The sequence below is a fragment of the Urocampus carinirostris genome, chromosome 4 (genome assembly GCF_059441175.1).
Source record: "Urocampus carinirostris isolate Australia breed hairy pipefish chromosome 4, RoL_Ucar_1.0, whole genome shotgun sequence".
NCBI lineage: Eukaryota > Metazoa > Chordata > Actinopteri > Syngnathiformes > Syngnathidae > Urocampus > Urocampus carinirostris.
The window spans coordinates 10,485,443-10,501,980 of NC_142352.1; the positions used below are offsets into that span (position 1 = coordinate 10,485,443).

The 16,538-nt window shown below is 41.0% G+C and overlaps 1 protein-coding gene across 3 annotated transcripts in view; it reads right to left on the reverse strand.

Annotated features, from left to right (window-relative positions):
- Positions 1–16,538, reverse strand: part of adamts7 (ADAM metallopeptidase with thrombospondin type 1 motif 7) — a 223,794-nt gene that overhangs the window by 67,203 nt on the left and 140,053 nt on the right. For all 3 annotated transcript variants that reach the window (XM_088333622.1, XM_088333620.1, XM_088333621.1), the window contains exons 19-22: positions 9,737–11,314; positions 9,392–9,544; positions 4,951–5,124; positions 3,703–3,849 (exon numbers count right to left, since the gene is read on the reverse strand). In XM_088333622.1, coding sequence (XP_088189748.1) covers positions 3,703–3,849; positions 4,951–5,124; positions 9,392–9,544; positions 9,737–11,314 — 2,052 coding nt within the window. The remainder of the gene's footprint in view (positions 1–3,702; positions 3,850–4,950; positions 5,125–9,391; positions 9,545–9,736; positions 11,315–16,538) is intronic.

Below are 16,538 nucleotides of genomic sequence, written 5' to 3' on the forward strand. Positions count from 1 at the left end.
TATCATTATTGAACGCAACAACTTCGGTGAGCTACTCCGGCTATATATTTTCCCAGTATCTTGTTTCAGACTGATCTCGATTTTTCTGTGATGAGTCTATTTTTAAATTAAACTCAATTCCAAGTGTTTATTATCATATACACAGTAAAGTTGCGAGCGGAAAATAAAATAGAAACTAAGGAATGGTTGGCATTTCTTGAATCCTAAGACTTTAACCTTCCGAATGATATTTGGGAATGTTAAGGGGGTAATAAGTTTGACTGAACTATCCGACTGTTTTGTCGACGTTCCCATTGTAGCGCCTTATAATCCGGTACGCCTTATGTATGGAAGATATAGGACCAAAAACTATTTTTTGGGGGTGCGCCCTATAACCCGGTGCGCCTTATAGTGCGGAAAATACGGTACCTTATTTCAGACTCCTAACAAAGATAAAAGACTGAAAATAGTTTCTAAGAATTAACATAAGACCCAATCCTGGTACCACAAGTATCGATAATATCAATATTTGGATCGATCAACCCCCACCTAATTCTGATCAATCATTGCGCAAATATGGCACTTTACTGTAATTTTTAATCGATGCACCTTGTGGTCTGTTGCACCTTTTAACTGAAAAATATATCAGAAAATACTTTTTTGGGGGTGCGCTTTGTAATCCGGTGCGCCTTAGAGTGCGGAAAATACAGTACTTGTCCAGCCCCCTATGAGAATGGGTTTTCTCCCAAATGGCCCCTCAGCTAAAATGAGTTTGACACCCTTGTTTTAGAATAGACCTGGGCACTCCAGTCCTCGAGGGCATGCATGATTTTTGAGGTTTCTCTCGCTCCCATAAAGGTACAGACAATCCCCTACTTACGACAATTCGACTTACGTAAAATGGTAGATACGAACATTTTTTTCGGGATGTCGAAAAATATCCGCACTTTGCTGTAACTTAGATTTTGTATTGTGTGCACCTTTTTCCGGGTACAGGACAGTACTGTAGTGCTTCTTCCCGCCACTACCGGCGAGTGGCGCTGTGAGAGGTCACCCAACATTCATCCGGAAGAAAAAAAATCTGCTTCCTCTTCTTAGTTTGTGTGTAAGCATTCTATCCTGTCAATGTCTATCCTATGTCCAGCGCCCTAAGAACTTTGATATTTTTATTGTTTAATATCTCATGCCTCCATTCAATATGGTTGGTGTAAAGAGGTGGAATAAGAAAGCTTGATGTGGCTGAGAAAATGGTTGAAACGCATTCTTTCGGCCACTTTCTACCACGGAGGAGGACCTCTTGAAGCGCATCTTCCATGAGTAAGTTAAATTCAACTTTATTTCTCTTTATAGAGCATATTATTTTATGATTTTTTTATTTTTTAGTACAAAATAGATAAGGTTACTTATTCAAGCTTTGAACATACTTATATAAACCTTAACCATACAAAATATAGCACTGAAGCAACTTACAAACAAATTCAACTTACGAACGATCGCCTGAAACCTATCTTGTTCGAAAGTAGGGCCGCGTCTGTAATTCCAATTACAAGAATCCTAAGCTGATTATTATTGCTCCAGACTTCCTGTGCGGAGTTTTTATGTTCTCCCCGTGCTTGCGTGGCGTTTCCTCCCACATTCCAAAAACATGCATTTCAGGTGAATTGGCCGGTCCAAATTGTCCCTAGGTGCGAATGAGTGAGTGAGTTGTCTGTCCCCGTGTCCCCTGCCCACTGCCCGATGATTGCTGGGATGGCCTCCAGCACCCCCGCGACCCTACTGAGGATAAGCGGTGCAGCTAATGAGATGAGATGATATATATACATATATATCTTGATTATTGCTCCAGCGAAGGTCGGGGGGTCCCGTCCCTGTGCGTTGAGCCGACCAGATGAACCAGGTTTTTCCAATGCTGGCGGTCTTGTGCCAGCTGTTCTGCATCCTCTACAGCAACTCCGTGTTGTTGGAGGTCGCCCGCAACGACGTCGAGCCATCGAGTGCGGGGTTTCCCTCGTGGTCGTCTCCAGCCTGCGGCCTTTGGGTCAAACTGGAGAATGGCTCGTGTCCGATGGTCTGGTGGTAGACGAAGGACAGGAAGGACAGGAAGATGCTTGGGGCTGGCACGTGCGGGCTCTGAGCTCTTCATTGGAGACTCGCTGGGGCCACCTGATGTTCTCGATGGTTCTGAGAGCCCTGCTTTCAAAACCGTATATATATATATATATATATATATATATATACATATATATGTACCGTATTTTCCGCACTATAAGACGCACCGGGTTATTGGGCGCACCCCGAAAAAATAGTTTTTGGTCCTATTTTTGACATACATAAGACACACCGGATTATAAGGCACTACAATGGGAACGTGGACAAAACAGTCAGATAGTTAAGTCCAACTTATTACCCCTTTAACATTCCGAAAGCTTGCAAAGACGCAAATACGTGTCGAGAACACGTGCGGATGCGGTGTCCGTAAGATGTCACTCAAATGCATCGTTCCATCATTCGGAAGGTTAAAGTCTTGGGATTCAAGAAATGCCAAACATTCCTTAGTATCTATTTTCTTTTTCGCTCGCAACTTTACTGTGCATATGACAATAAACACTTGGAATTGAGTTTAATTTAAAAATAGACACTCCATTCCATCCATTATCTGCACCGCTTATCACAGAAACATCGAGTTCAGTCTGAAACAAGATATAGGGACAATATAAAACCCGGAATAGCTCACCGAAGTCGTTGTGTTCATAATAATGTGCAGGCAATGTCCTCTTATATCCGTGAGGGTAGTAAATCCAGGAGAATACAATATTTACAAATACAGAATAGAAAAAAATGCTTTCTCTATGCCGTCAGCCACATGGTAAACGCATTCATCTTTTTCGGCCAATTGCAGGCTTTGTTTCGCCGTTTAAGCCAATGGCAGCCTGTAAATGATAAAAAGGATCCGCCCCTTGACCTCCGAATAACTTTAGCCAATAGTGATCGATTCAACTGATGATTGACACATCTTTTTCGGCCAATTGCAGGCTTTGTTTGCCGTTTAAGCCAATGGCAGCCTGTAAATGATAAAAAGGATCCGCCCCTTGACATCCGAATAACTTTAGCCAATAGTGATCGATTCAAATGATGATTGACACATAAGTTAGCCAATGAAACGCCGGTAAATAAATCCCAGCATACACCGCGTACTACTTGGCGTTCGGGGGAAAATCTAGTCGGCGGCTGCAAGTTAGTTGGAAAACTTTGCAACTTTAAAATTGATCCATAAATAAGGCGCACTGTATTATAAGGCGCATGGTCAGCTTTTGAAAAAAATAAAGGCTTTTAGGTGCGCCTTATAGTGCGGAAAATATATATATATATATATATATATATATATATATATATATATATATATATATATATATATGTATATACCACAGCCATATCCCCCTAGTGGGAGGTGGCTGGAGTCATTTCTGACTCTTTTTGGGAGATTGATACAGAGGAGGGGATTCCCAGCAGGGAGGCAACGGGTACCAATGTTTAAGTCTTAGGTATGACTCGGCCAGTCTCGGGGCGGGCGCCATACCCCCAAGACCACCGAGCTATTTGTATTACCTGTGCCAAAACCATGCAAGACATGCACCCTCAAGGACCGAAATGCCCAGCCCTGGCTTAAATCAATGGTAACAACAGTGCTTTGATAGAATTGTGGTTTCAAAGATGTTTGTGTACCTGTCCCCAAGATCCAGTGAGCCATTGAGCACAAGGTTGATTGTTACAGGGTTGAATGTTGCTGGGCTTAACATCACTGTCACAAAGATCCTCCTCAGGACAAGTGACCAGCCGTTGCTGTTCTCCACCTCCACACACCTCGGAACACTGAGATTAAATCAAATATACACACACTCAATAACAGTGATGAAATAGGCTGGCCACAGTACAACGTTGAACATGATAAACTATCTTTCTAAAGAGGTGGCCTTTAGAGACAACTTGAAAGAGTGTTTTTCAGCTTGTTTTATTTATTAGGAAGCTGAAAGGAAAATATATTTACCCCAAAACGGTGAGGGCAAACAAATATGTTAGTCTGTATTCATGTTTGGAGCATGCAGTGAAAAATACCCTGACATTGCAAGCATTGCCTTTCTTAAGGTGGTTCAAGAAGAGTACCGTAAATTCCGGACTATAAAGCGCACCTGATTATAAGCCGCACCCACCACATTTTAAGAGGAAAACCGATTTTGTAAATACACAAGCCGCACCTGTATATAGGCCGCATGCGCCCACATTTAAACATGTAACACTAAAATTAACCCAAACCCGACTTCAAGTCCTGCGATTAAAACTAAATGTCCTTCATTAAAGTCCACAGTCCAAAAATCACAGCCGGCAAAATAAACGGAAAATGATACCGCTACTTAAGGTTCGATGCAGACCTGCAGAGTCCAGGTCCCGTTGAAAGTAATTCAAGGAAAAAGTGTATATTTCCAAAGGTAAGGGTGGGAAGAAAATATCAGATGAACACATTTACTCACGCAACTCCTTTTTCTTTAACCAACTTTTTACCCCCTCTTCTTTTCTTGTCTGTCCCTCACCTTTAGCTGTCCCCACTTAAACTCGGCACCCCGCGTTTGTTCCGCCCCTCCTTTTTCATTCACCCGTGCATATCAGAATAAGTGTCTAAAATAAATACAAATAAATACATTACAAAAATATACAGTTGCAAATACATATTATACATGGGTTACACATATTTACAAAGAAAGACGGTACATCGAGAGAGTATTCAAAGCTTTGATAATAATAATATAGCTTTCATCCCAAACGGTGCCTGTGACAGGGCAGTTAATGGTAGCAACACTCGAGCGCCTCTGGCCGAATCACTGAATAAGCCGCAGGGTTGAAAGTTAAGGAAAAAGTAGCGGCTTATAGTCTGGAATTTACGGTAAACATCTCTCTTTAAGTGAGATATTACAGCACCTGCCCCCATGAAGAAGTGTACCAGGCGAGACACGGCTGAGGGTTACAGGATGCTTGGCTTTGTGGCCTGGAGGACATTGCTCGACAGTGGAAAGGCCGTAAAGGTCGCTGATCTCGCATGTCGAAACATTGCACTTCTCGGGATTTCCAACCACCTCCGCAGTTTCGGGAGCACTGGGAAAAAAAATTAGCGGCATTCATATGCAATCAATGGTGTCTTCGAAGTTTACATTTGATATTCCCACTCTTTATGAAGCTTTAGTCAGCAATCGATTCCCTATTTACGACCTATGGCACCTCTGGCTATGCTCGAAGGATAGATACATTACAATGAATATCTAAATAGGCAGCTCTAACTTTCAGTTCAAGGAGGTAACATTGACATTTCCAACTGGGCAGATGATTCAGCTGATTTTTTTCTTTAAATGATAGTGATAAACTCAATATTGCTGCCAGTGAAGTATATTTTATTCATGCACAAGCCTAAAGGCAGAAAGTATAGCCCCAGGGCCATATCAGGCATAGACACGGCCACACTTTTCAGGGTAAACAAAAAATAGTCAACAGTGCAATACTTTAATCGCAAGAGTGTGAAGGCAACTTATACCAGTCTTTGATATTCCTTTTGATATTGGTAGCTCAGGAGGTAAAGCACTCGTCTTGGGATCAAAAGTTTTGATTCCCGGCTCCTCTGTGTTGTATGTCGAGGTGTTTTTTATGAAGGAGGTGTGCGAGTGTCTGATCTTGCTAAGGAATACAGCATGGCTAAATCTACGATCAGGACGATACTAAAGAATAAGGAGGCTGTGAAACCTAGTGATGTGGCTAAGGGAGTGAGTGCTATAAGCAAGCAACGGCCGTCCACCTGCGCCTTCTGCTGACCACCACAAAGGTAAGAAATCCTGTCCATAATTCTTTTCTTTATCCCTTTTTTTATTTTTACGCGTTCATGTTAGCGTAATCTTTCATACGGAAGATTACGATAACACGAAAGTACGATTAGCCTGGGTTAGCTTTATGTGGGTGTTGGAACAGAGCCCAAATTTTAGGGTGTTGGAACGGAGCCCCCTTTCTAATGAACCGCTCACCACTTGTTGTGGAGACCCGGGTGCTAAATGACTTGTAAACGACCTGATTTTTTTATCTTTACACGTTCATGTTAGCGTAATCTTTCGTACGGAAGATTACGATAACGCGGACGTACGATTAGCCTGGGTTAGCTTTATGTTTACGTTAAACATTCAAGGTAAACATTTAGGGTGTTGGAACGGATTAAAACGATTTACATTATTTTTAATGGGAAAAATGATTTCAGTGATCAGACAAATCTGTTTTCGAACAGGGTTCTGGAACGGATTATGGTCGAGAACCGAGGTTCCACTGTATTCCCAAATTCTTAAACATGCAAAATGTGAGGAAATAGTGGACGCTATTTGCATGAAATCCATATATATTTTATCGGTATATTCCAATTGTATTCCAAATAATGCATTTCTTGTCTTTGTTATCCTGAGCTGGTACATCATCTGAGGAACACCAGTACCCTAGCAAACCGGTTGCCATATTGGTTGAGGTGTTTATAGGTCGAAGAGAAGTGTTTTAATCATCAGCCCCAACAGTCACCCGTGTGTCATCTCTAAAGTGTGTTATTTGTGAAAGCCCCTACCACATTTTCCTCAAGTCTTTTACGGCAGAGTGGTCCTCAACCCTCCTCGGCTGCCATGGCAATCCTAATGCCCTGGCTCTGCAGTAAAGAGCCTAGTCCCCTGAACTAAAAGCGGTATTTTGAGGTTTGTGGAGAGTACGATGTTCACTTGGCATCCGGAGTTTTTGTTTGGGAAAGACTGAGCTTTTTTTAGGAGGGGAGGTGGGACAGTTTCCATACAGGTTTTTATGTAAGAGAGATAGATAGATAGATGGATACTTTATTCATCCCTGAAGGGAAATTCACATTTCCAGCAGCATCCCTTCGCTGAGAACAATACAATAATAAAGCAAAATGAATACAATATACAAAGACCCAATGTGACGTGCTAATACCCACTGTAGCGTTTTGTATAGAGTATCTAGATAGTGCTACACAGAATGCATATTGCAATAAAATTCGGTAATATGCAATGTAGGGGGTATGGTTTAATGTGGGCCTTTACTCTGCCGGGTGGAGTTAAAGAGCCTCATGGCATGAGGGAGAAAAGAACTCTTCAGTCTGTCCGTGGTACAAGACAGTGACAGCAGTCTGTTGCTGAAGCTGCTCTTCTGTCTGGATATAATGCTGTGTAGTGGATGTGATGAATTGTCCATGATTGACCGCAGCTTTTCCAGTGCCCGTCTCTCAGCTACTGTTGTCAGGCTGTACACCTGTCAATATTACACTCAAAATAGACCAAAAAGATAATAGTCTATTACAGTTTACTGACTCTTTCAGTATCATTCCACATGCATTTCATTCAAGCCATGTTTACAAGGAATGAGAGTCAATTTTGACCTCAAAACAATCCTGTGCACGTGGAAAGGATTCAAAATGCGCTCGTTTCCAAATGAAAACCAGTGTCTGAAATAACGTCTGCCCAGACGCCCGGGGCGTGCATCTTTTACATCGGGTGTACAACTTACAAAACTAAAAATAAAAAAATCTTTTTTTGTTTTTTCAAATAAAATGTTTGCTTTATTCCGATTTCAAAATCTTTGTTCGGTTTGGAAATTTCGGAATTTCGTTTGGCGATTTGCATACTTTGCAGCCAATCAGAAGCCTGCATCGAATAACTTCCGGACTTTTCCGAGCATTATCAGTTCGTGCATTTGCATATCATTTTCCAAAGTAGACGCACAGAGAACACAAGAAAAATCATCAAAGACTTTTCTCACCCCGGCCACCATCTCTTTGACCTGCTGCCTTCCGGCAGGCGCTGCACATCACAAGAAACAAAAACAAAAAGACTCAGAGACAGTTTCTTCCCCAGAGCCATTACCACCCTTAACACACACCGCACAAATAACTGAATCTCTTGCAAACACACTGCCTCATACAGATGTAAAATGGTATTCATGCCTATGCTCACTTTGCACAATGTTGACTGTTTTTGCACAATGTTGACTATTTTTAACGCATATTGCACTAATACGATCCCAAAACTGTATGTAATATCCTACATGCCCACATTTCTAGTGTAAATATTTTGTAATTTATAACCTTTATCTTCTTTGTTCCTTTATATTGTGTAAATTATAACCTTATCTTCTTTGTTTTCTTTTATCCTCACTGTTAAATGTGAACTGGAGTGCCACGCCCAATTTCGTTGTCACAATATGTTCAACCCATTTTGTAACAATGACAATAAAGGTATACATTGGGACCTCGCTACTTTGCGGTTCCACGTTCGCGGGTTCAGAGCTTCGCGGGTCTAAAAAATAATAATAATAATTAAAAAAAAAAAAAAAAAAAAAATATATATATATATATATATATATATATATATATATTTTAATCATTTTTTGGTTTTGTCATATGCACAGTAAAGTTGCGAGCGAAAAAGAAAATAGAAACTAAGGAATGGTTGGCATTTCTTGAATCCCAAGACTTTAACCTTCCGAATGATATTTGGAACGATGCATTTGAGTGACATCGTACGGACACCGCATCCGCACGTGTATACGACACGTATTTGCTTCTTTGCAAGCTTTGGGAATGTTAAGGGGGTAATAAGTTTGACTGAACTATCTGACTGTTTTGTCCACGTTCCCATTGTAGCGCCTTATAATCCGGTGCGCCTTATGTATGGAAGATATAGGACCAATAACTATTTTTTGGGGGTGCGCCCTATAGTGCGGAAAATACGGTAGTTTTACATGACTAGTAGCTCTAAGTTGTCTGTTTCATGGGTAATGTTTCTGTCTTTGGTGATTAGCCATGATCAGCAGCGGTGGCTTAAGAGCTGTTAGCTTTCCCTTCCGACGCCGCCTCAGTCAATTCCTGGACGCGATAAAAATCCAGGCAGCAACTGCTGGTGATCAGCTTTTCATGACACTTATTTGACTTTTTTTTTAATTGAATGAATGAATTGATTGATTTTCAATGTATCGAGCCAATAAAGATACGAGCTGGGGGGTTCGTTTTGGTTTTGGTGGCCATTTGTGCAAGCGCTGCAAGACTGAGTGGCAGCCTTACACCAGCCTATCAGAGTCGTGGACACGTCTTGCAAACATTGCCTCGACTTTATTGGTTAGTGCCATTAAAAACCCGATTCTGATTGGCCGGTGCTGTAAAACCACGAAATGTGACAATTCTTGTTGGCCGAACACTCCGTCAATCGAATAACATATGGGAACTATAAATACCTGACACAACCGGTTTGCGGTTACATTAGCGCACTACATCACATCGCGATATCGATTAGATTTCTCACAGAAAAACAATCATAACATAAAACAAGGCCTATCTCACCTTTGTCCATTCCCCGACCTGCCAGATGGAGCAAGGACGCAGGTAACAACGCTGGGCCGGTGTAGGTCTCTTTGATGAGTCGCAATCAGACTCAGAACCGGTACTGCAGGTCAACGTCCGCCAGATGGCACCCAAACCGCAGCTTGTAGAGCACTACGCAACAATTTGGTGAGATATGTCATCACAAAAGGCCTTTTATTAAACAGCAGGTGAATACAGCACACATAGTATTACGATATATCTTTGAAAATAACAGTACGTTAGCAGCAATATTGAGGCTAATTCAATCAATGAATTATCTTACAAAATCAGACACTGTAGATGTCTGCAGTGACAAAAACTTACAGGGCTCCATTCCCCAGTGACCCAATGGGCTGCAACCTGTGTCGCAGTCGGGATTTGTTCGGATATTTTCTGAAGAAGTGGCCAAAATTTGGAATTCTGAGTTGATGGGATAGTGTTTTTTTCGTAATTGTCAATGGATTGAGTCACCGCCGCATTTGCCATGGGTGGAATGTTACAACACTCAGGATCCTTCGCTTGATCCGATCTTATGATAGAACGGGTTTGACTTTGACTGTATTCATAATCATCAAATGGGAAAGGAGAATCTGCTGCAGGACTTCGAGTGGTATGTTCCGCTGTTCTTGGCTGGAAAACATCTGGGGGAGGTCGAGTATATCCTTCCTGCTCTGTAGGCGGCCAGAATTGTGTTCCAGCAGACAAGGTGTCATCAGGGGCATTTTGATTATACAACGTAAGCCGATCTGAGGAAAGGAGACGAGTGGAAGACTGAGTAGGAGGCAGTGAGGTCATACCGAGGCCTCTGTAGGACACTCCGGGCTCATCTACGGTGGGAACTGAGTCTTTATTGAGATGAGTTGGGTGCACATTTTCCAGTGGAAAATCAGTTGCCAACGCAGTGGGGAAAATGTTTACTTGAGTAAGATATAATTCTGAATCTGTTATATAGGAGCCTAAAGCATTAGGAGTGCCATACTGTGGCACGGTGTAAGATTCGTGGAATTTATCATCTTTACATTCTTTACAGGTGTTCGCTGACGCTGTGACAGCTCGACTCTTCTCAGTTTGAATTTCAGACGGGGACATAGTATGTGATGGAGTTACAGTTGATTCCCTGTTGGAATTTTCCACAACCGTGGTTTTATCTTCTGCATCATGGCCTATTTTTTTGCTCTCTGTAGGCTCCCTGGTAGTGGCATCCAGACGGAAACTTGTATTATTTTCAGACCTTAGGAATTCATTGTCTGCATCCCTTGGCACTAAAGGATTTGATGGCGACCGAGTGGTGAACAGAGGCAGAAGAAAATCCTCTGCGAGATAGTCGTCTACATTTCCAGGATTCTTTTGAGGTGTTTCCTCTTTTTCTGTGTTTTCAGTGTCCACTAGGTCGTCTTCATTAATGCTTTGGGGTTCTGCAGTTTTTGTGTCCTGCACATGACCAATTGGCTCTTCCTCGAGTGGAAAATCGTCTTCCTGAGCGTACCCAGAATCGGTCCTGCCGCTCTCGTCTGATAAGTCCTCATGGAAGTTGATGAAGTTATAGTCGTAGTAAAAGTCGTCCACTTGAGGAGTATTGTCTTCACTTTCAATCTTATTGTGATAATGAAAGTCTTCAAAGTTGTTACTTAAGCCTTTTGGATCATCTTTTTTGGATTGAATTGAGTTCGTTGGAGGTAGTTTGGCCAAAGGAACTAAGTTAATTTCATTTAACAGTTCTGTGCTTTTCCAGCCACTTCCGGACCATTCAATGTCATCAAAATTGTCAACTACTTGTGGGCAATCTTGGTTTGAACAGGTGCTAAGAGAGGGAGGCTTCTTTTGCAGGTCACACTCCAAGCCAGTGTTTCTGGAGCAGGTAACGTTGCGTCGACGCACTCCTCGTCCACACGTTAGTGAACACTGTGTGAAGAGGAAATTATACAATGAATTAGGTTGTTTTGTTTGATTATATTTGTGGAAACCAAAATAAATTGTTGCTTCTCTTATACCTAGCCACTCCTTTGCACATCTGTTCTCCTCTGCACTATCGTACTCCAGTGTTATTGTTATTGTATAGTGACTTGTTTACTGCCCATTTTGCACATCTGGTTAGCTGCTCCTCTTGCACTCTTTGCACTACCGTATAATACTATACATAGCTATAATTATTTAGAATATTATTAGTACTTCAATACTCTAACCCAGTACAAAATTCATTTATATCTGTACATTCAAGGAAACTGTGCGGGTCAGATGTATCGACATTTTGTTCTGTATACACGTGTACAAGAATGACAATAAAGTATATCTGAATCTGAATCTGCTAGGCTAAGGAATCTGCCCAGACGCCTTCAACTTATTACCTTATACTTTTTTTGTCTATGATTTCAAAGTCAAGAACACAGAAACCCTGAAAAAAAAAGTGTCGTTCAAAAACAAAGCGGTTGAGTCAGTTAGCAAATGACACATCACTAATTCAGACTGGACTGAAACCACGCCACTTGAGGACAATTATGTGATTTTTTTGTTTTAAACGGTTGAACCGGGACATTTCTTAAGATAGAGCAGAAGCTTTTTCTCAAGCTGTGAGGATGTTTGGAGGACTCCAAACTAACCCTGGATCTTTTTTAAAAAAGAATTCCTGCAGACATCTGCTATACAGATGAAAAGAAAGCAATACACTGACCCAGATAACGTATTGAAAGATTTCTGCTTTGAAAAACAGACAATGCTGGTCAGTCTAAAAGTGCCAATCCCACAAGTGGCCTCATATACAATAGAATGCTAGTACAATGTGCCAAGCTTATGTTATAGATGTTCATGAATCCGTTTTCTAAAGCACTCCCTAAAAGCTGCTGAATTTGGGGTGAGAGAAGTGACACAACAAGGAGAACTTAAGGTGGCATTAATATCTTTGACAATGGGGGAGTGGCTAATCAGGAAGAACGGGAGATTTCCTGAAGGGCCGGCTCATGAGTTTGGGCTGGCTGGGTGAGAATTTTTTTTTTCAAACTTATATCTGCCACTTACATAATCTTAACAAAAAAATGAAAGAACCCTTTTGAAGACATGCATCGTTTTTTCAGTCCAAAACATTAACCTTATACCCAATTGAAATTGCCTGAAATTTAGAAATCCCAGTACACTGGTCCGTACAAAAACAATAATAATACAAACAAAAACAAAGTATCTAGGATGTTTTTTTCCCCCCGATCAAAGACAATGGCAATATTAATTTTGCTGTTGTTATATTACATGTGCTTTGCGTCTACGTGTCTAGATGTTTTAACCGATTTCAGCTTTGTATTCTATTCGTTGGCCCGGAGAGGAATGGGCGCCACCAGGCTGTACTTGCCCAAGACACACCACAGGAAATGGTGCCCCTATGACCCATGTGGTTAAGAGACCCAAACAAACAAACATTCTCCAAAAAAACAAATAGATGTTGTGGATCAAACACGAGTTTAAAGCTATTTGACAACGTTTACTCTAAATGCTCTAAAGTCATACCTCTATATATGGTACTAGCACTTCTAGACATGTGAATTTTGATGACTTTTTGGAATAAAAGCTCTTAATCGACATATGAGTGAAAATACAAATTATGAGCATTCCCAGAGGATCCCATTAGAGACCACTCAAAAACAGTTTGCGCATGCACTCCTGCCATTAAACGCTTGATCCAGCGTACAGACGCTCCCGTACTTACGACCATTTAACGAAAAACGGTAGATATGAACATTTTTTCAGGGTGTCGAAAAGCATTTGGACAATACTGTAAGTTAGATTTTGTATTGTGCACCTTTTTCCAAGTACAGGACAGTACTGTGGTGCTTCTTTCCGCCACTACTGGCGTGTGGCGCTGTGAGAGCATACCCAGCATCCACCCCAAAGAAGAAATCCGGCTTCCTTTTCCTCGTTCATGTGTAAACATACTATACTGTATCTCCAGGGCGCTAAGAAACATTTTTATTGTTTAATATCCTGTGCATCCATTCAGTATGGTTGGTGTAAAGAAGAGGCGAGCCGTTTCTTTTGAAATGAAAGTGGAATAAGGAAGCTTGATGTGGTTGAGAAAATGGTTGGATGTCTTTTTTTCTGCCACTTTCTACCACGGAGGAGGAAGTTTCCTAACCTTTGAAGCTCGTCTTCCAAAAGTAAGTTAAACTTTATTTATCTTTATAAGGCATATTATTTTATGAAATGTTTATTTTTCAGTACAAAACAGTACTGGTTACTTAAACAAGCCTTAAAAATACTTATATAAACCTTATACAAAATATAGCACTGAAGCAACTTACGAACAACAATTCAATTCAACAATTTAACTTACAATCGATCGTCCGGAAGTAGGGCAGCGTCTGTACTTGGTTATATTCCGCAGTTTGTTTTTATCGTATTGCGTCTCTTTTTTGTGGCTATTAGTGACACAAACCATGAGTTTCAAAAACATACGTGGTAAGGTGTTTTCCAAGAAAATAGGAGAATAATTTCAATTGAAACAAAGCAGGATATAATGAACATGACCAGAATGTTTGTGTCAGTGACCTATCAAAAGAGCACGAGCAATCAAAATCTCTTATTTGTTCGTCATGGAAACCGACCTGGGGCAAGACTGTTCTTTCAAAATAATGAACCAGTTTTCATGACGATATGGAGAGACTTTTGTGATTGTGGATCCGCGCCAAAGTGCTAACAAGAAACACCGGCATGGAGAGTAAAATTCGCGGTCTATCTATAAGTACCCGACACTTGAGGTAGTGTCGGGTACAACCTGAATAAGTTCAAGACCTGCTGTGGCCAGTATGAGAAATTCAGTAATAGGACTACCATACTCTCTGTGATTTGGCATGAGGAAGCAGTGAGTGCAGGTTAAAAAGCCGCTCAAGAGTTTTTGCATCAAAAGAAGGGAAAGAAAAACAGTATTCTGTAAAAAATGTTAGTGTTCACATTCATTTAAAGTTACAGTAACTTTAATTTTAAGTGTACAGGGAGTGCTTACAAATCAACAACATCTTCTCATGCTCCGTCACTCTTTGAGCACCCCTCAACCACTCCTCTCGTACCATCGTACCACGCATACATACACCCAGGGTTGGGTAGGGTTACTTTAAATTGATCACTTTCAATTACTTTTGGATTACTCCAATAACAAATCTGCTAATAAAAGACAAAAAAAACTAAATATGAATAAAATTATGACTCACAACACGTGGTAAGCTTTCTCTCCTGGCTTTGATCTCTTTGATCCCAGCCAAAACAAACATAAAATGCAAAATAAATCCAGCTTGCCAACATCATTTTTGCCGTTTCATGTATTCCGTCACTCCCCAACCCTGCACAAAATGTAGTCATTTTATTCATATTTAGTTTCTTTTTTTTTAATTAGCATATTTGGTATTGGAGTAATCCAAAAGTAATTGAAAATAATCAAGTTAAGGTAACCCTACCCAACCCTGCATACACCTCATCAATTAATGCAATGATTGTATTTTTATGTTTAACTACTATTTGAAGTGTTTGTAGTGATCCGAAAAATGCGTTCTAGGGCTATTTACGGTTACCTTAAATGCTTTTGGGAGGCCAGAATGGATCAATTACTTTTCAATTATTTCATATCATGAAATTTAGTTTGATCACGAGCAAGTTCCTGGAACGAATCAAACTCGTATTTCGAGGTAGTACTTTATGTTGAATGTAAGCCCCAAAACAAAAACATAATACCACACACAGCTAATTATACTAAAGTAAAAAGGAGTTTTTGCAGCTCTTCATCAAAAGAAGGGAAAGAAAAACAGTATTATGTAAAAAAATAATGAAATTTAGTTTGTTCATGAGCAAGTTCCTGGAACGAATCAAACTCGTATTTCGAGGTAGTACTTTATGTTGAATGTATGCCCCCCAAAAAAACATAATACCACACACAGCTAATCATAAATACTAAATTAAAAAAGAATGTCTTATAGACAGAGAAAAAGGATAACTTTTTAAAGAAGTTGAAGAACTGTCCCCTTCAACTTCGAGTTGTCCCCTTCAGTGTGAGTCAAAGACTTTGCCAAATCTACCAAAACATGCTGTTGTGTTTGCTTCATCCAGAGCATAAAAAGAAGCGAGAATACTTGTGGCTTTTTCATCACGGCGTCATATTTTTTCTGTCACCCGACCTTGTACGGTACATTTTTCCTTCGCCAGGGAGGAGTCGTCTTCGGTAGCTCTTTTGAAGATTCAGATTCAGATTCAGATTCAGATTCAGATCTACTTTATTGTCATTCTAGTACACGTGTATACAGAACGAAATGTCGATGGATCTGACCCCCACAGTTTCCTTCAATGTACAGATATAAATAAAGTTGTATTGTATTATGGCTTCGTATAGTATTTTACCATAGTGCCGATAGTGCAAGAAGAGTAGCTAACCAGATGTGCAAGATGGGCAGTCAGGTTAACAAGTTAGGTACACAGTAACATTAACACTGTAACAATAACACTGTAAGTACAATAGTGCAGAGAGCAAATGTGCAAGGAGTGGCAAGCTATAAAACAAACTGCCACTAGTGCAAAAAGTGATTAGCAGCCGTTAGATTTAAGTTAACTATATGTTAGATTGACCATTTAACAGTCTGATGGCCAGGGGGACTAGACTATTGTGGAGCCTGGTGGTCCTGCACCAAGATGTGGGCTACCTCAACATAGCCGTGACAGCAAAGCTGTGGCGGATAATAGAATAATTCATCCAGGAAGGTATGAAGGCATCCATGGGGATTACTTCGAATAAAAATAAATATTTTAGGTTGGGGGCAGTACGGCGGCGCAGTGGTTAGCGCTTGTGCGGCACAGTTCATGTCTCTGGAACCTGTCGTGGGTTCAAATCCAGCTCCAGACTTCCTGTGCGGAGTTTGTATGTTCTCCCGTGCTTGTGTGGGTTTCCTCCGGGCACTCCAGTTTCCTCCCACGTTCCAAAAACATGCATTTCAGGTGAATTGGCCGGTCTAAATTGTCCCTAGGTGTGAATGAGCGAATGAGCTGTCTGTCCCTGTGTGCCCTGCGACTGGCTGGCAACCAGTTCAGGGTGTCCCCTGCCCACTGCCCGGAGATGGCTGGGATGGGCTCCAGCTCCCCGCGACCCTAATGAGGATAAGCGGTA